Source organism: Mandrillus leucophaeus, unplaced genomic scaffold (assembly GCF_000951045.1).
Source record: "Mandrillus leucophaeus isolate KB7577 unplaced genomic scaffold, Mleu.le_1.0 Scaffold43, whole genome shotgun sequence".
NCBI lineage: Eukaryota > Metazoa > Chordata > Mammalia > Primates > Cercopithecidae > Mandrillus > Mandrillus leucophaeus.
In genome coordinates, this window is record NW_012104587.1 from 386,874 (window position 1) to 407,002 (window position 20,129).

General features: G+C 54.2%; 1 protein-coding gene across 1 annotated transcript in view; it reads right to left on the reverse strand.

The window, feature by feature from the left end:
- Positions 1 to 20,129, reverse strand: part of SYT7 (synaptotagmin VII) — an 87,178-nt gene that overhangs the window by 64,689 nt on the left and 2,360 nt on the right. Inside the window, exons 2-4 of the mRNA XM_011993569.1 lie at positions 6,717 to 6,777; positions 6,316 to 6,486; positions 30 to 255 (exon numbers count right to left, since the gene is read on the reverse strand). Of these exons, the coding sequence (XP_011848959.1) occupies positions 30 to 255; positions 6,316 to 6,486; positions 6,717 to 6,777 (458 nt within the window). The remainder of the gene's footprint in view (positions 1 to 29; positions 256 to 6,315; positions 6,487 to 6,716; positions 6,778 to 20,129) is intronic.

Genomic DNA, 20,129 nt, shown 5'->3' on the forward strand with positions numbered 1-20,129 from the left:
GTGCTTCCCCGATGGCCGCGTCCTGGCACCGGGCAGGGCCGCAGAGCCGGCCACCTCCTCCGAAGTGCCCTTTGGCTCCGATCCAAAAGGCGTAGAGATCCACTCCGGGTTTTCCGCTTGCTGGCGGCTCGAGGGCGTCAGCTCCGAACTCAACACCGCGGCGGTCCGGGGCAGACGGGCTGGTGTGTGCAAAAACCAGGAGTGGAATTTTTGGCAGCGCTGAGCCTGGGTCCACCAGTCCGGTGTTTCTCCAAGCTCGCACACAGGTGGAGCATAAAGGGCTAAGATCCCTGCCCTCGGTGGGAGGTTACGCCTAGTGACCCTCCTCACCTAACCCAGCCCCACGAAAGAAGAAAATAGACTTTTCAGCCTCTGGTTATCCCTCTCCAGCAGCAGCTCCTCCTCTGATCCTCCCCTCTTTTCCTTGACCCTAGCAATTCGGAGGGTAGGAAGGAAATCCCTCCTTCCCCTCCCAACCCTGGACCTCTCTTGGTCCTCTCTGCCCCTCTGCCGGCTCAGTACAGTCTAAATCAGGTGAACACTAGTTCTCATTTCTCTACAGAATTGGGATGATTTGATTCTGGGGCAGGGAGGAGAAGAGACCTGTCTCCCAAGGATATGAAAAACCCGGAACTGAACCATTAGGGGTATCAGGCACAGAGACCTCCCTGCACGCACCTACACACCTAATCACCTACACACACACACACACACACAGACATGCTGCCCCCTCCCCCCCACACAGACATGCTGCCCACACAAAGAGACACATACACTGACGCTCCCCGCAATACAGGTGCTGCCCCTACCCTTCACAGATGGGTTAGGTAAGAGGGTAAAATCCCTGGGTCTGTGGCAGCATCCTGCCCTCCCCTGTGCTGAGAATGCAGTTTGCAGGTGAGCTAGGCTTCCCAGAGTCAAGGATTCTCATTTCCACCCTGAGAAATCCACTTCTGCTGGCTTTATACTGCACTACTCAACGCCCTGCCACACCTCCACCTGCCCACAGTGCAGAAGGCAGCCAGGAACACCGCTCTATCTCAATTCTCCCCGACACACACACAAACAGACCCCATCCCCTTGAAATCACATGGAGTCTATCCCCAACCACCACCACCACACACACATACACACATACACATTCACCTCCACCTATAGCTCTTCCGGTTGAGAAAAAGATAAGGAAGTTCCCCAGCAAACCTCCATGAAGACTGTTCCAGTAGAGAGCAGATTTCCTGGGAATGAATGTTCTAAATAAAAGTGGAAGGAAAAAAGGCATCTGTAGGTTAAGGCCACCATTCCTCAGTGACCAGAAATCTCAGCACTCACCCTCTGGGGAAGGGCCATCCTATTTCATACACCTTGCAGCTGTCCTCCCCAGCTCACCCATATGCAGCCAAGAACCCATGAGTTATCTACACTCTGCTTTGGGGCCTGGCAAACCCCAGAAAGCTAAGCCAACAGGCTGGGACTGCAGGGTCTGCAACCTTGGCTCATTCCCCCACCCGCCCCAGCTGCCTCTCTCATTGCCCTAGTAAAGAGTAAACAGGGGCTGGGTATGGTAGCTCACACCTGTAAGCCCAGCACTTTGGGATGCCGAGGCGGGAGATCACTTGAGCCCAGGAGTTGAAACCAGCCTGAGCAACATGGTGAGACCCCATATCCACCAAAAAATAATAATAAATAAATAAAGATTAGCCCAGTGTGGTGGTGCGCCCATGTGGTCCCAGCTACTTGGGAGGGTGAGACGGGAGGATGGCTTAAACCCAGTAGTTTGAGGCTGCAGTGAGCCATGATTGCACCACTGCACTCCAACCTTGGCAACAGAGTGAGCCTGGTCTCGAAAGGAAAAGAGCAAATAGGGCACCCTCACCACCCCCCACCACAGATGGGCACACAGACAGGTTCCCTGCTGAGGAATCTCCCCACTTCAGATCCCTTCACCCATCAATCTGAAAGTCCAGAGAGGGACAGCAGAATTCCTCATCACCGCCACTCAACAGGTCTTTACTAAGCATCTAAAGTTTTTCAGAGTTGACAGGACATCTGAGAGATGCCCCAGGCTGCCCCTTGCAAGTGTCAGGTGATGAAGGCAAGGCCTCTAGAGGAGAAGGAACTGACCCAGGGAGCTAAAGGCCCCGGAGCCAGCACCCTGGGGAGCTGGCGAGAGAACCTGGAGTAAGAATCACTCTTGGTTGAGACTCCCAGCCCTTTGCTAACCACTGTGGGATTCATGAGGAGACCCAGTGCTTGCTCCCATCTGAGGGCTTATAGCCTGTTTCTTACAAGAGTACGAAGTCCAGTCTCATCCTCTCCTCACAGGCATTGGACAGTCCTTGTTCCAGGATGTCAGAGCTGGACAGCTCCTCAGACACACAAGAGGAACGCCATGAAATATAGTTGTGCAAACTGAGGCTCTGGGGCATTGGGAATCTTGGGTGGTTTTTAAATTCCTGCCTGCAGCATTGACACAGAAAATACTTTGAAGACACCCCTTCTCTGGGTCTCAGTCACTTTGTTTAGGGGACGCAGAGTCATGGGAAAGAGGAAAGAATACAGATTTACGTGGCTCTGCCATCATTGCTGTGTTTACCCTGGGCAGACACCTCTGAGCCTCAGTTTCCTCATCTCTACAATGGGGTAATAATAACAACTATTACCTTTGGTTATTGTTAAGTTTAAGCATGGTGAAAAAATCAAATCACTTAAAATGATACTTGGGAGACCGGACGCGGTAGCTCACGCTTGTAATCCCAGCACTTTGGGAGGCCGAGGCGGGAGGATCACAAGGCCAGGAGTTCGAGACCAGCCTGACCAACATGGTGAAATCCCGTCTCTATTAAAAAAAAAAGAAAAGAAAAAAAAAATTAGCCGGGAAGAGGTTGCAGTGAGCTGAGATCGCACCACTGCACTCCAGCCTGGGTGACAGAATGAGATTCCTTCTCAAAAAAAAGAAAAAAAAAAGAAAGAAAAAAAAAGATACTTGGAACATATAATTTATTCTTTATACTTTTTGAATGCCATTATTATTGTTGTTGTTGCTATTTGTTTATCCTTAACAGAGACACCACATACTCCCCATTCCCATGTGTTGCCTGTCAGAAAAGTTCTTCCAGATGTCTAACTGTGAACCATTCTGCTGCATTAGAAGGCTACTCTCTCCTGCCGGAATATCGATGAGAGCCGAGCCAACTGGGAGTTTCTAGGAGCTGCTGGGCTCCTTGACCCTGCCAGCCCGAGTGCCAGAATCCAATCCCAATTCTGTCTTCTAAGTACTCACAGAGAACTGGGTAGAGGCAGTAAATGGAGCCTGCAAGAGTGAGCAGGTCCTCTGAGGAAAAAGATCAGAGGCTGTAAATCACCCCTGCCCTGCCCTTGGGTCTTGTCTCTCATTGGGGAGGGCCCGAGCCTCTGGACGTTCAGCTTTTCCCCTTCCAGTCCCCAGAGAAGGGGGGCCCAAAGAGCCCCTCTCATTCTGTTTGGTTGCTGGTCCCCTGTCCTGGGTTCCATGACATGGCAGGAAATGCGGGCAGCACCTGGTTCCCCAAGGACTGCCGTGCTGTGTGCTGCAGACCCTTCAGGCCTGTTTCCGATCTGGCACCATCCTCAGGGCCAGGAGTCCTGGGTCGGCTTCAAGGAGGGACATTCTGTCCCTCAGGAGCAGATGCTGGGCCTGCACTCTCCCAAACAGGGCCCCTGAGGCTGCCTGGCTCTGTTGCTAGGCCACGGCTAGGAGGCAGGGCTCCTGAGTTCCCCTCTGGCCTCTACCTGGCACGGTCTTCATGTTGCTGTCTCCCCACAGTCCTTTCCCCCATCCCCACCCCCTTGGCTATGGGCCGAATTATTAATAAAAATGCTGAGGAAGCTGTTTGTGCAGCTCACGTGACAGAACAAACACACCTCTCTCCTTGCCATCGTCCACGTGGCAAGAGACCCAGGCTGAACATTCGCCTGATTCAGGAGAGACAGGCTGAGACTAGCTGGAATGTGGCTGTGCAGGGCAACAGCACAGCCCACTGATGGTGACAGGCCAGGAGAGTGAGGATTTGTTCTGTCATTGTGTCCCTGCTCCTACCCCCTAGTCTTTCCCTTCCTCCTCTGCAGACGACGAGTCTGGAGAAGACAAAAGTATAAAGTTAACAGATGTCTCCACCCCAGAAAGGACATGACAGCAAACTCCTAGGAGGCAGCTGCAGCCATCTCTATACCCACCTCATCACCATCAATACAAAATTGCCTCCTCTCGAAAGACCCAGTAACTACCAGATCTCAGAGGCCCACCCAGAGTCTATGCTTGTCACACTTCTGCCGGGTTTTGCTTTGGGGGCCTGGTACTAAAAGGCAGGGTTTGGACCCCAGCATCAAGGGAAGAATCTGATACTCGAACTCAGGTCCTGCCTCTGCCTGTTTCTCTGTTTGGCTTTGGCTTGTTACTTGACATCTCTGGGCCTCAGTTTTCTTATCTGTAAAATAAGGCTAAGAACTGCTCCACACAAAGATGTGAGAATACCCTGGGGAGATGGCAAGGTCTGGATCTTTCCTGGTTCCCTAGGGGTAACCCCAGGCACCAAAGACCCTGCTCCAAGCTGACCTACCATAGCTATAGGCCCCCAAGGGTCTCTCAGGCCACGTTACAGGGCCAGAAACCTTATTCCTACCCCACCCTCACCCCATCTGTCTTCCCACACCCCTTCACCCTGTAACCTCTTCTTTATCCAGATTCTGGCTCTCAGTCTCTCTCTTCTCCATGGTCATCCTGACACTCCCCAAGTGCTTGGCTCAGACCCTCAAATCCCTCACCACCCTCAAAAGATTAAAGTTGGTATCCCTTCTTCTGGCTTGGGACAGCCCCAGCCTTGGTCAGAAGTTTGGCCTTGGGACTCTGCTCTGAGACATTCCTTATCCCTTGGGCAGCTCAGGCACCCCTGAGACTGACTGAAGGCCATGGGGGCTAGTGAGACCCCCTTCCTGGGATGCACTGTGGAAGCACCTCGGTTTGCTGATTACCAGGTGAGTGACCCGGAGTCAGCCCCTCAGTCCTTCTGAGCCTCATTTCACCAGTCTGTACCATAAGGATGTTGTTTGTTAATCTTGACTGGGTCTTAGACCCCTGTGAAAAGCTAATGAAGCCGGTGGACCTCTCCTCCCTAGAAAAGTGCATATACAAACAGAGACACAACATTTTGCCCATCATTGGGTGTGTGTTGGGGTGGGAGTCCTTTGGGTTCCAGATGAAAACCCCTGGCCCAGAAGCCTGCAAGACTGCTTCCAGCTCTGTCAGTCTGAACCCAGTTCTCCGCCCTCCCCATCCTCTCCACAGTGACTTCTGGGTGTGGGGGAAGAGGGGACAGTTAGGGAGGTAGGCTGCTGGTCTAGCCACACCTTTTCTCCCTCCTGCCTCAGTGGGCCCCTCCCCCAGCATTTCCTGTGGATGGTGCCAGCTTGTCTGCAGCTCAGACCAGCGTTTCAGTCCCTGTTGGAACCCACTGAACTGGCTTCACCTGCCTTTCAAGGTATTTAAAGGTTCTTTGACCAAATGCTTTTTGATCCTTCGCTGATGGGAACCAAGCAGAAGCTCTTTGGCCAACTGTCCCCCCTCCCCCCATATGATTAGTCTCTAAGAGCTCTTTTGATATTGCAGAAACCTTCTGTGGTTTGTTCAAAGCCCTGGGCCTTGCAGCCACCTCCCCCGGGCACCCAGGCCAGTCAGCTCCAGCCTCCACCGCCCATCCCCAGGGGTGGCCTAGTTAATGGGGGCCTCCTAGCGCTGAACAACTCTGGCCTGAGTTTGAACCCCAGACTCGAGCCCAGCTGGTAGAGGGGTCAAGCCCCCCTCTTCTCAGGGAGCCCAGGCCAGGTCTGGTAGTGTGGGATGGGGACCTGTTCCCCAGGCTTCAGCGGGCCATGACTCTTCTTCCCGCCCGGCTGAGGTTGCACAGACAGGCATGCAGGCCCACGATGATAGCAATTGACCTGTTTTCAGGTCTGAGGCTGAGGTTGAGAAGGGGAAACTGAGGCTCTGAGAAGTCCAGGGTTCAGGCCTCGGTGTGTGAGGGGGCAGGAACCAGAATCCGCCAACCCAAGACCTGCTCCAGCAGCCCCCATCCCAGCCAGCACCACTCGCCACCCGCGCTCCTGGTCCTCCAGGGCCGCGCAGAAGGCGCGCCTGGGCTGAGTCCCAGCTGCAGAATTCTTGGGGGGCGGGGGACGAGGCGTCTCCGCTCTTAATAGCTGAGCTCCCGCTAACGCCCGGCCTGGGCTCGAGGCCGGCGCCTCCAGCATAGATATCTTTCTCCGCAACTTGGACTGACCCACCCAGAGCGCCCCGAGTATCCGGCCCGGGGCGGGGATGCGCGTGCGCGGAGGGGGTGCCGCGGAGCCCGCGTGAGCAGACAAATTACCGCGGACCTGAGAGGACGCGTCCGCGCCAGCCCGGAAGGAGGAGGGGTCCGGTACACAGACGGGGGGCGGGGGAGATGACTCTCTCTGAGGGATCCCCAGCCCCAGGATTGAGGCCCCACCCTCTGCCCTAGCTGGAGTTGAAGACCGCAGTGGGGGTGGGGGCCTATCCCTCGCAGGTGGAAGGGTGATCTGCGCCGGGAGAGCTGGGACTGTCCCAGTTCAGCCATCCCTGGCTCTGGGCTGAGGAGGATGACAGGAGAGGCCCCAGCACTCCGAGACTGGGCGAGTTCAGGTGGCCAGGCCCCCTCCCTCACCAAGGCCTCCGGGAGCTGCTGGGCTCCTTGGCCCTGCCGGCCTGAGTGCCAGAATCCAATCCTGCTCAATAATAATCGTCAGAGCAGCCGGCAGCACTTACTGAGCTCTGAGGGACTGCCAGGCCCGGGTGCCAAGTGCATAACACGCATTATCCCATTTAATAGTCACGGAAGTCCCGTTGTGATCCTCTTAGGAAGGTGAGGGGGCTGAGGAGGCGAGGGGCGTGGCTTGCCTGGGGCGTGGCTTGCCTGAGGTCGGGCAGCCGGCGGGGTGGAGGGACAGGTGGGAGTCACACCAGCTCCAACCAGGTCTAGAGCCCAAACCTTCAATGCCTGGGCTTTCCTGCCTTCGACTCCTCAGAGCTCTCCTGGAGGCTGAGCAGGCAACAGAGCCTGCTCCTCAGCTGGGTGTGGCCCGTGGGAGGTGAGGGGGCGCAGAGGCCGGGCACCCTGGAAAGGAGGAAGAATGGGGGACCCCCATCTTCCTAGCTGCTTCATTTCCCGCTCTCTTCCTGCTCCCACCCCTCCCAACGGTGGGCGTCCCCCAAGGCTCCGTCCTCTCTTCCCTTTTCTTTCTCACCCACTCTCTTCGTGACCTCATCCACTCCCACGGCCTCAGCTTTTGCTTCATCCCCATTCCCAGCACTGTCTCTGGGGCCCTGACCTCCCTCCCAAGCTCCGCAGCTGTGTACTTAGTGAAGCCTCTCCACCAGGTGGAGGAAACTCATTACTTCCCTGGAGTTACCCCACAGCTGCTAAGGCCCCATCACTCTCTCAAGCCCCACATCGGTTCCCCAAATCCTCCAGCTGCTCTTCCCCCACACCTAATTAGTGTCCATATCCTTCAGACCCTTTTCTCTGCCCAGCCTCTCACACCCTCTTCTCAGACTCCTGAGCCACCTCCCTAAGTCAGACACTCAAGCCGCTCACCCTCCACCTCACCTGGCTCCTGCCCAGTCACTTGCCTCCCCCAGTCTTTTCCATCCATGCCCTCCCTCCCCGTGGTTTTCTTTTTCCTTTCCTTTTCTTTCTTTCTTTCTTTCTTTCTTTCTTTCTTTCTTTCTTTCTTTCTTTCTTTCTTTCTTTCTTTCTTTCTTTCTTTCTTTCCTTCTTTCTTTCTTTCTTTCTTTCTTTCTTTCTTTCTTTCTTTCTTTCTTTCTTTCTTTCCTTCTTTCTTTCTTTTCTGACAGAGTCTTGCTCTGTAACTCAGGCTCAAGTGCAGTGGCATGATCTTGGCTCACTGCAACCTCCGCCTCCCAGGCTCAAGACATTCTCATGCCTCAGCCTCCTGAGTAGCTGCGATTACAGCCACCTGCAATCATGCCTGGCTGATTTTTGTGTTTTTAGTAGAGACAGGGTTTTGCCATCTTGGTCAGGCTGGTGTTGAACTCCTGGCCTCAAATGATTTGCCCGCCTCCCAGAGTGTTGGGATTACAAGCATAAACCACCGCGCCCGGCCTCTCTGTGGTTTTCTGAGACACAAGATCCAATTGCGCTACTGTCTTCTCAGCTCCTGGACCTTTGATGGCTCCCCGCGCCTGTGGAAAGGAGCAGCTTAGCCTGAGACAGAGTCTGCCCCAGTATGACTTTTGACCTCCTCGTCTTGCCCAGTGCCCTGCCTTCAGCTAAAAACTGAGTTCCTCCCTATGGGTTTCCACCTTTCAAAGCCCGTCTTCACTGTCACTTTGTCCAGGGAGCCATCCCTGATTCTCCCAGGTGAGTTTGAACTCCCCTCTTCTGTAGCCCCATGGCACTTCTCAGCATTTCGGTGATGGAATTGTCCAAGTTGATAGCATTTATACAGCTCTTCAATCCCGCTTTCTGCCCACCTGCTCCACCCCCGCAACGGACGGGGAGCTCTTTCAGGGCAAGGATCGCCCATTACTATCCACCCTCATCTTCCTCCTTTCACATTTTTTATTGATCCATTCAGCAAATATTAATGACATAGCTGCTATGTACTAGGCACTGCATATACAGAATCCTGCTCCTTCTCTGAGTAATTGTCATACAGTGCGACAAGTGCATTGACAGGTGGATTCAGGGAAACATGGCCCTGGTCAAGGATTTCTCCAGGCTCCCAAATGCCAGGCCCTGGCCTGAGCACTATGGAGGTGTGCAAGCTTGAACGAGACCAAGCCCTGCCCTCCAAGATGGTAGCTGTAGGGAGACAATAGGATGTGTACAAATGCAGGTCTGAACACAGTGCTTTGGGACTTCAGAAAGCAGAGCAATGACCTTGGCCCTGGGGAAATCCTGAAGTTTCCCAAATGCCCAGCACCTTGCACCAAGCAGTAGCCTCGTCAATCTTTGTTGAATTAAATTGGTTATGGGAAGAAAGGGGACATAATAGAGACTGAAAAAGAAAATTAAGGTTATTGGGGGCAGGCGGCGGGGGATGACAGAGCATTTTCACATCTGCATGAAGTCGCCTTGTCACCCATCCCAGAGGGATGTCTTGTGGACAAATGAGATCATGGACGTGCAGTGCTCTGAATGCCTGGGAAGAAAATAACTATACAAATACCGGGGCTATTATTAGTCTATCCCTATCAGACCAGATAAGTCCTCTCCTTGTGGCCTCAGTTCCCTCCTGGTAATATCAACTGTGCCCTGTGGCAATTTGCTTCTCTCTGTCTCTGGGCCTCAGTTTCCCCATCTGCAACATGAGGACATACCATGAGATGATTCTGAGGGTCTCTGGCTCCTCCAGGGAGATGCTCCAGGGATAGCTGTGTCTGACTAGGGGATGCCTTTTGTCTTCTCTTGACTGCCACACCCTGGGCTGAGTTGGGGAGTCCTCATAAAATGTCACAAAGGCCACTCCCTGTCCTGTTTGTCTTTCTGGTCAAACAAGGCTATGCAGAACATGAGGCAAGTATGGGCTTCTCGGCCGGAAGTTCCTCTCTAATTTCTGGGGAACAGCCTTAAGGCCTGTTTTCTGAAAAAGACCTCTGTGTGAGCCCCTTCCCTCCACTCCAGGTCTGAGGTCTGTGTTCCCCTGGGGAAGGCCCATCCCTCTCCAAATCCCCATCGACCTCTCTCTTTATGGCCAGAAGTGTTGGGGTACAAGATGCTTCAGTGAAAGGGGATGGAAGCTATAGTGAGAGAGAAGAGAAGCTTCTCGCATAGGAGAGAAGCTCCCCCATGACCTGTCCTTAGCTAAGGCACCACCACAACCCTGACCCTACAAAGCAGAGACCTTGGCCATGTCCCTACTTTCCCTCTTTTCCTTACCTGGAAACATTTTGTTGGTGGTGAGTCCTGGTCTTTTTCCTTTCTGGCTCCAGTCCTTCGCAGCCTCCGCTGCCCCTCATTCATGGCCCTAGCCCCGGTCCTTCCATCTTGCATCGACTTCATCCCTAGGTCTCCTCCTCTGCCTCCAGCCTGGCTCCCTTCCTGTCCACTATCCTAAGGGCAGCAAAGCGCAAGTGTGACCAGGTTGCTCTTCAGCTCAAAGCCCTTCCATGGATCCATAATTGCTCTTAGGAAAAAGCTCAGATTCCCTGTCTGGCAGGCAGGGCCCTTCCTGACCTAACCAGAGAGGCGAAGTCGTCTTTGAGAGAGTTCTGAGGCTGAGAAAGAGCTCACTAAGGGATGGGGGCGTGGGGGGCATTTCAGGGACAGGAAAATGTGGTTTCAAAGGTGGGGAGATATGATGGAACCTGGGGTGGGAAAAATCAGAAAGCAGATATGGCAGGAGGCTGCAGTGAGTGTCCAGGGTGTATCAGGCACACCTAGTGTGTGCCAGGCTCTGTCGTCATGCTGAAGATGCAACAGTGACCAAAACGAAGATCCCTGCCCTCAGGAGCTGGCATTTAGCAGAGGGAGATAGCAATCAGCAATGAGCAAAAGAAGGAAATGTGATAGTGTGTTAGAAGGTGGTGAGTGTTTGGGAAAAGAAAAGGTGGAGAGAAGTGAGGGTTATCTGGGGGTGGATTGCAATGTTGAGACAGGGTAATGAGGGCAGGCTTCATTGAGAAGGTGGCATCTGAGCAAAGACTTGAAGGAGGAGAGGGATTTAGCCCTGCAGTTATCTGGGTAACAGTGTACCAGGGAGAGGGAACAGCCAGTGCAAACGCTGTAGGGTGGGATAATACCTGGTTTGTTGGAGGAAACCAAGGGGGCTTGTGGAGCTGGAGCGGAGGGAGGAAGTGGTCAGGAGAGTGTAGGGGGAGAGTATGGGGGGAGAGGGGAGGACAGGTCACTATAAGAACTTAGGGAGATGGGAAGCAACTGGAGTGTCTTTTGTAAGAGGAAGGACATGAGCTGGCGTATATTGTAAAAAGATCACTCTGGGTGTGTGTGTAGGGAGCGGGGGCAGCTGCAGGGAGACCAGTCAGGGGACTGCTGCACTAATCCAGGCAAGACATGATGGTGGTTCGAATCAGGGTGGGTGCTGTGGGGGTGGTTGGGAGGGCTTGGATTCTGGATCTATTTTGAAGGCAGAACCAACTGGATTTCTTCATGGATTGGACGTGGGTTGTTTCAAAAAGGGAGGAGCCGAGATCATCGCCTCCAAGGCTTTGGCCTGAGCCATGGAAGGCTTGGATTGCCATTGGCTGAAATGGGGTTTGTGTTGGAGCAGTGCCTTTTCTCAATCAATTTTTCACTATCACCCACCCTCAGGAGCCTTTAAAGACATTTTTCTCTAATCACTTCCCCGCACAACAGATTTTTTTTTTTTTCCTGATGGAGTCTTGTTCTATAGCCCAGGCTGCAGTGCAGTGGCGTGATATGGGCTATGGGCTCACTGCAATCTCTGTCTACTGATTTCAAGCGATTCTCCTGCCTCGGCCTCCCGAGTAGCTGGGATTACAGGTGCGCACCACCATGCCTGGCTAATTTTTGTATTTTTAGTAGAGACAGGGTTTCATTATGTTACCCAGGCTGGTTTTGAACTCCTGACTTCAGGTGATCCACCTACCTCAGCCTCCCAAAGTGCTGGGTTTATAGGCGTGAGCCGCCGCGCCCGGCCCACAATGGAATTTTAACACCACAGCTATGATGTATACATGTTCATGTACTTTGGCCCTTTGGAAAATTACAAACCATTGTAATATCAATATTTTTCTGTCCCCCCAAGAACCAATTTTTGCCAACTGGGGAAGGTGGCATCCCTGTGAAGAAGGCATGTGTCAGAGCGAGTTGTGTAACGGAGAACAGGTGCTCAGCTTGGCACACGTTGGACCTGAGCTATCTAGTGCAGGGAGGGGATGCTGAGTGGACAGTGGAACATTTGAGGTCCAGGCTAGAGGTATGGATGTGAAAGTCATTGGTGTATATATGCTGTTGCCATGAGACTGGGTGAGCTCACCAGAGGAATGAGGAATGAGATCAGAACCAAAGTCTGGGCTTGAGGCACCCCATGTTGGGCTGTCTGGAAGAAGAGAAAAAAGCAACAAAGGAGACGGAGAGGGAAAGGTGAGAGAAGTAACAGAAAACCAAGTGAGTACAGCAGGTGACCTAGGAGCCCAGTGGAAAGAGTGTTTCAGGGAAGAGGGAGGGCTACGCTGCCAAATGCCATGGGGTCAGGGGCAAGTGGCAGAAAGACTGAGAACTGACAGTTGAGTTTAGCCATAGAGAAGCTCCTTCTTGGTAGGAGCATTTTATTTATTTATTTATTTATTTTTGAGATGGGGTCTCACTCTGTCACCCAGGCTGGAGGGCAGTGGTGTGGTCCTAGCTCACTGCAGTCTTAACGTCCTGGGTTTGAGCGATCATCCCACCTCCCGCCTCAGCCTCCTGAGTAGCTGGGATTACAGATGTGCGCCGCCATGCCTGGCTAATTTTTATTTATTTATTTATTTTTTCTTTGAGACAGAGTCTCACTCTGTCGCCCAGGCTGGAGTGCAATGGCGTGATCTGGGCTCACTGCAACCTCCGCCTTCCAGGTTCAAGCGATTCTCCTGCCTCAGCCTCCCAAGTAGCTGGGACTACAGGCGCCCACCACCATGCCCAGCTAATTTTTTGTATTTTTAGTAGAGATGGGGTTTCATCGTGTTAGCCAGGATGGTCTTGATCTCCTGACCTCATGATCTGCCCTCCTCGGCCTCATGAAGTGCTGGGATTACAGGCGTGAGCCACCACACCCAGCCTTAAAATTTTTTTGTAGAGACAGGGTCTTGCTGTGTTGCCCAGGCTGGTCTCAGACTCCAGGTTTCCAATCCTCCTGCCTCGGCCTCCCAAATCGTTGGGCTTACAGGTATCAGCCAGCATGCAAGGCCCATAGGAGTATTTTTGATAGAGTGGTGGGGATGAAAGCCAGATTGGAGTGGGTTTAAGAAAGAACAGGAGGAGAAGAACCGCTGATAGTGGATAAAGACAACCCTGGGAGGAGTTTTGTTGCAGAGGGGAACAAGGAATTGGGTGGCAGCCACAGGGGAAGCAGGATCAAGAGCAGGTATGTGTAAGATGGGAGGAAAACAGCCACTGACGGGAATGGTTCGGTGAACTGAGACGGGATGACTTGCTGATCAGAGGGACTGGGCTCTGGTGCCTGCCTGGGTGGTGGGTGAGGGCAGGCGTGGACAGTCATCTCTCCTAGGACTCGGGGAGGCAATGTGTGGGTGCAGAGGCTGGTGGGGGCGGATGTGCCCGTGCAAATCTGGAAGTACTTCTGAGAGACTGGATTGTCTTCAGGGAGTGAGAAAAACAAGGTCAACAGCTGAGAGTGAGGACGGGGGAGGGTGAGGTGGGGTTTGAGGAGAGGAGATCGTGAGAAAGCATGAGTCGCCCACGAGCAGGGGAGGGTGAACGGACTCAGTGGTAAGTGTGAAGGATCGCCAGCCGTGAGCCTTCTTGCCCCACTCGGGCCGGGGTCAGCTGCCCACCTCCGGGCTCCTGGGGCTCCCTGACCCCACTGAGGTTTAAGCCTTTACTGCTCCAGGAAAGGGTTACCAGCAAGCCCCGTGCAGTCCGGCAGGCAGCCAGCATTTGAATTCTCCTCCAGTGCTCACTGGCTGTGTAACCTGGGCAAAGTTTTTGTTTGTTTTCGTTCATTGTCCTCATGCCTCAGTCTTCTCATCTGTAAAGTGGAGGCAGAGGTAGGAGGAAGCAGTTTGTGTTATTGCTATCCTCTACTCTGTTGTTGCTATTTTGTACTGAGGAGGGCTCAGTAAATGAAGAGTGAAGGGTGAATGAGGGGAGGGGAGTTTGCTTGGGGCCCCCACAGGCCAAGGAGTGGAGAGAGGAGGGCAGGTGTCACAGCTCTGCCCCCACCCACGGAGGACTCTGACTCTCTAACCCCAGCGCTCAGCTCCCATCACGTGAACTGGGATCCCTGAGGAAGCTCTCAGGTGGGCAGCCACCAGCTGAGGACAGACCTCCCAGTGCAGCCCAGGACAGTCCCTAGCGCAGCCCAAGGCCAGGACCACGCTGGCCGCTCCCTCTGCAGAGCCCACTAGTGTAGGGAGGAAGACAGGGATAGGTTGGCCATCTTTCCCGTCCCCACCCTCAGGACGTCCTCCCCAGCCTGGCCCTTCCTGTTTTTCCTCCCTGGCCCCTGGAGGCCATTTCCTCCAAGGGCTCAGGGAAGGGTGTTGCTTTGTTTTCTCCTGAGCCCAGAGCTTTCTGGGCTCATGAACCTCCAGATCTGGGCCTTTGAAACCCCCTGGAAAATAGCCTGGCTGTCTAGCCCCTCCCCAGAGGCCCTGATGCCAGGAGTAGGGTGGAGCTCTGCTGAGGGTGTGGTCGGCACGTGCGTGCGCGCGCGCGTGCATGCGTGTGTGTGTGTGTGTGTGTGTGTGTGTGTGTGTGTGTGTGTGTGTGTAGGGGACAAGAGGATTCACGGGGACAAATGTGACTTGGCTGGCAACAAACCATGGCAAGACCCCAGGTTGGGAGCTGGCAGCCCTGGGAGGGGGCTCCCAGTCCTGCAGGGAACCTGCTCTGTCATGCCCAGCCAGGGCCTCTTGCTCCTAGAACTTCACCCTTCACCCTACAACCCAGAGGTAGCAATAAAGCTTCCCTCACAATAAAGAGCCGCAAGGAGCAGGAGCTAATGGGCAGAGCGGGCACTGGAGACTGTTATGAGAGCATCAAGGTTCCTCACCATTCCCCAGTGCCTGCTGGGGAGGGAACCGCTAAGTGCCAGGTAGTGTGAGGCTGGCCTGGGAGTGGGGGCAGATGAAGTGCTCAGCAAGTCTCCAGCCTTGCCCTTCATCCCCTTAATGAACCAGCCATCATCCACCAGAAGCTTCATTCTCAGGCCCCAGCGGAGGCTGGTGCCTGCACTGACGCCTGGCTACCCTGATCACTCCTGTGTCCTATAAGCTGACCGCCTAATAGAGCAAAGGCTCCCAGGAGCCTGGCAGAGCCTGGCCACTGCCCCATCCCCACCCCTTTTCTCATCTGGGATGCCCAGCCCTGCCCCTCAGCCCTTCCCTCTGGGCATCCCAGAGGAGAAAATTTAACTATCTCAGGCAGAGCCATGGCACAGGGTCCAGGAGCAGTCCTCAAGCTGGGGGATTTAAGTCATCACTTAGCAATGCCCTCCTTGTGCTGGGGGGAAACCAAACAGAAAGGGGAGGGAACTTGTCTAAGGCTGCACAGCCATTCTTTCTAGCATGGCTGGTGGCCTCCCTCTGCAACAGCCAGACTGGCTTCTCTTCAGGGGCCGGTGGAATAAAAGAGGTCATCCCGTTTCTGCCCCTGCTGCTGATATCAAGCCAGAAGCAGCATAGTACAGCGTGATAATGACTATGACTGTTCCATTTTGTTGAGGACCTACTATGTGCTGAGCAGTGTTCTAGATGCTAAGAAGACGATAGTAAGTGAGACAGAGTCTGTCCCCATGGAACTAATGTTATTGCATTAAATTCCTGTAACACCCTATGTGGTAAGTGCTGCCATCTCCAGTTTACAGGTGGAGAAACTGAGGCTCAGATAAATGACTAAGAAGTAAAGTGAGGTCCCATAGCCAGTGAATGGCAGAGCAGGGATTCGAACCCAGGTGTGTCAGACCCATCCATAGCCTGGCCTCCTAACCACTGTGATACACCAGAAAGAGCCTTGGTCTGGGAACCTGAGACATGCGTGGGTCACTCACTGGGGCTTGGCCTTTGGCACGGCCTTCCTCTCCCTAGCCTGAGTTCTCTCATGAATAGGTGATCCAGGAGGTTCCTTCCAGCATTTCTGCAATTCTGGAACATTGAAAGACCTGGAAATCTGGCTCCCCAGAAGATCCAGGCAAGAATTTCTCTTCTCCTCGTTATTGCATCCAAGTTGGTGGGACAGGAGCTCAGTGTGTAGGGGAGGAATAAAAGCCATGGTCAGGCTTGGATTCTGACCTCCATGGCAGCCTGACCTGGCTTTGTCACCATCCTCTTTAAGTTATCCTGCATTCCGTTCCCACCACTGGGACTGGATACAGAAGGCCCACGTTCTGGTCCTGCCTCTACCGCCTCTAACTTGCTGTGTGATTGGGGAAGTCTTGGCCCCTCTAGGACCTCAGTTTGCACATTTGCTGGGTAAGACCATTCCTGATGTCCCCCTGGCTCTCTGATCTAATCCTATAAGCTTGTTGAGCCCTTCATCGGGGCCCAGCCCTTTCTGGGCCTTGAATTTGTCCTAGAGTTTATGAGGGTCAGGTACTCCACTCCCACCCCTCACTTCTACCTCCCTATGAACCAGGAAGGGAAGAATGACTTGCTTCAAGCTGGTCCTGGGGTTCCCCTCCCACCCTCTGTCCCCCGTTCCCCCATGCCTAGTCTCTGAGTCCTTAGCCCCACTGTGAAGGCTGTTTTCTCTCCCCGCTTCCCTCCAGCCAGTGAGGTGGAGGTGGGAATAGGGGGAGAAAACACAAGGGAGCAGCCAGAGGATCACGACAGGTAGGACTGGGGGTTGGCAAGGGCTCTGCAGAGACCACGCTCCCCTGGAAAGGCATTTCTCATCGTGGGCACGCCTGCCAGGTAGTGGGAGGACCATTTCTTTCTTTTCTTTTTTTATCATCTTCCAACGTGGCTGGGAGTGAGGGGGCTGAGGGAGAAAGACTCCTGAGATGGAAGAGAAGCCAGGGGTCTGTGGCCGGCCTGGGCTCAGATTGGTGGGCACTAGCACTCAGGGTCTCCCCCACCCCACTTCCCCCTGCAGACCCAGACCCAATCCGGGCTGCACCCCTAATTAGGCAGGGGAAGGGCTAGGGCTTCTCCTCTCTCCTCCAGGTCTCTCGTAAGAATGACATGGGGCGTAAGTGCCCCACCCCGTTTGACAGATGAGGCTGAGGCTGAGGCTCAGAGCAGAGAAGTGACAGGCAGGTTAGGTGCATGTGGTAAGTGACCAGCCACCTGGGAGTTATCGGGCCTCTTCTGGCAGGGATACGGGTCTGGGAAGCCCACCCAATGGGAAAGAACTATCTCCCCTTCTTTCTTAGTGGGGTGGGGAAAAACCAGTCAAGAAGCAAAGAGGCCAGCCCGACTCCTGAGGTTTCCCAGAGTCCATGTGCTGTCTCTAGACTCCAGAACTCTGCCTGGGTGCTCCCTCCTTCTGGAACTGCTTCCCCTATCTGGTTAACTCCTACTCATTCTTTAGGTCTCAGTTTAGATGTTGCCTATTCCAGGTAGCCTTCCCTCATTTCCCCAGGGTTAGCTGTGTGCTCCCGCTGCTCCCAGGGCTTCCCCCATTAGGGCACGAATCACCTGCTTTGTCATTGTATTTCTTCTCCTCAGACAGGGAGCTCTTTGAGGGTAAGGCTGTGCCTTATTAGCCTCTAATATCTATCCCCAGGCCCAGTGTGGAGCTGAGTACAAAGCTGGCCCAAAGAGCTGTTTGTTGAATTGGTGAGTGACTGAATGGGCATCTATAGAGATCGACTATGTGCCAGGCCTGTGCAGGGGGTTCCAATGTAAAGGAGGCCAGAGCCCCATGCAGTACCCACCTGTGCAATGGCCCAGGACGCTGTCTGGACAGAACCTGGACAAGGCGAGGTGAGAGCTCAGAGAAGGAAAGGATAGCTTTGGAGTCGGGATACTGGGAAGCTCTGGGAGGAGGTCCAAGAGGCCTGGGATGACAAATTGTTTGGGACAGGTTTAGGGCTGGGGGCTGGTTTAGTGACCTCAGAAGAGGCTCCTTTGTCCAAAGCCCAGGACTATGCCTAGGAACGGGCAAGTGAGGGGGCCGGCTGAACAGGGAAGCTGAGTCACGTTCTGGAGAGCCATTTCCAGGTGAAACCAGAAAGGGCAAGCGTCATGCTCAAGGCAACACAGATGGGCCACAGCTCCCAGCCAGGGCTCTGTGCCACCCATGCCCCACTCCTACCCCCTGGCAGCACCCTGGCTCTGAGTGAACAAGCTGCCCCAGTCCCTGAGGGTGCACGCAAACCAGGGGGAGGTGACAATAAGAACTTATCAAATGGCTTGTAGGAGGCAGCCACAAATTTCAGCGGCTATGTAATGTGGGTCTAATGTTCACTTAGCAGAGTGAGAGTCTGAAAAGTCAGTGCCCGCGCTCTGACCCTGCTGCGGCCGAGGCTGTTGAAGCCATGGAAAGCGAGTCACTCAGCAGACATCAAGCTCTGTGCTGGGGCTGGTGTAGGTGGGGTGTGGGGCTGGAAGAAGTCTGAGTTTCCAGACGCCAGACCATGCTGTCGGCCCCAGCTGGCTGCTCCTGGGGGAGGAAAGGAAGCAACATTTTTGGTCTTGGAAAGGCCAAAAGCCCGGAGTCAGAGCTGCCCATCTACAGACGGGGAGGCGAGGAGGTGTAGCCCTGGGGAACCCACCGCTGAGTGACTCTCGAGTTTGGCTTTCCTCACAAGCCTCTGCTGTTTCTCTGAGTGCCCTGGGACCCCTAGTTGGGGGGCAGGAGGGGAGGAGTCCTTCCCTCAGCCAGCCCCCAACTACCTACCGTGGAAATGAGGCCCCACCTGGGCCACATGGGGAGGGACTGAGCTCAGGGCTTTCCTGAAGGTCAAAGCCTGTCCTTTCTGAAGGCCAAAGAGGCATCCTCACCTTTGAGCCCACACGCAGGGCCTGGGGGTCTGCCTCTGCCCTGTCTTCCTGTGCGACTCCAGGCAACTCCTCAGCCCTCTCTGGGTCTCGGTTTCCTCATCTGTTAAGTGGCTGGAAAAGTCTCCAAGCTCTTGGCCTGCTACAGAATCTTGCAAATGATACATAAGGCAGCTGCCCACACCCTGGCCCTGCTCTGCTTTTCTGTTCTGCGCGGCATAGGGTCTTTGTTTTGTTCATGGCAGTACCTGTGGCCCTGGAGCAGTGCCTGTTGCATAGTAGGTGCTCAGTAAATACTGGTGGTTTCTAAACTCCCAGAAGCCACCCCACCTCCTTGCTGCAGGTCCCTTCCTCTTGGAAGGCTTTCTGATTCATCCCCTTCTCGTCCTCCAGGTTCTGTTTTGTCCCCTCCTAGGCTGGGCTGCATTACAGACTCCTGTGCACGTGTTGGTATGCAAATCTGGAAGCCTCCCCCCTGTTTCTATTCCACCTTCTCCTTTCCATCGTGGGTGCGTGGGAGCCATGTCTTCTTTTAGATCCCCCTGGTGCGGCTAGGATCAGTGCCAGGGCCTTGGTGGTACAGCCAGTGCTCCATAGAGCTGTTTACAGCCTGCCAATGATTCACCCACAACAACTGAGAGAAGGCTTTGCCCAGGCGGGGCCCAGGCCCAGGGGAAGCAAGGGAGACCATGTCTTCAAAGCCCACTGGGATCTGGAAACAGGGGCCTGAAAGACCTCTCAGAATAGCTTTGGCCTAGGAGAACAGGGATTGGGATTTGGGGGTCCAAGCTGGGCCAGGATTGAGAGAATTTGTTCTGGTGCAAGCCCACCGATTCATTCATGTCCAAGCCTTTGTCAGTAGCTCACTCTGGGCACCTTGGGTTGGGAGCTGGGGGATCTGCAATGAACCAACCCAGGTCTCGGGCTTCAGAAGCTTGCAGGGTGATGGAAAGGGGGCCGGGCATCATGAGCCACAATAGAGACAGCTGTGTGGGTACAGCCAAAGTTGTCATTCATTCAGTGGGCTGAGGCTTCGTCGAGGAAGGGCTGTCCTAGCAGAAGGAACAGCACATGCCAAGACACAGAGGCCACGCCCAGCAGTGAGTGGTTGGAGGTGAGGCCTGCCTTCCTGTTCTACATGGCTCTTGCCACGCCTCCCCTCTGGGGTCTCTGTTTTGTCATTTGTAAAAGTGGAGGTGGTAGCCAGGCGTGGTGGCTTACGCCTGTAATGCCAGCACTTTGGGAGGCTGAGGCGGGTGGATCACCTGAGGTCGGAAGGCCGAGGTGGGCAGATCAGCTGAGGTCAGGTGTTTGAGACCAGCCTGGCCAGCGTGGCGAAACCCCATCTGTACTAAAAATATAAAAATTAGCCAGGAGTGGTGGCATGCACCTGTAATCCCAGCTACTTGGGAGGCTGAGGCAGGAGAATCGCTTGAACCCAGGAGGTGGAGGTTGCAGTGAGCCAAGATCA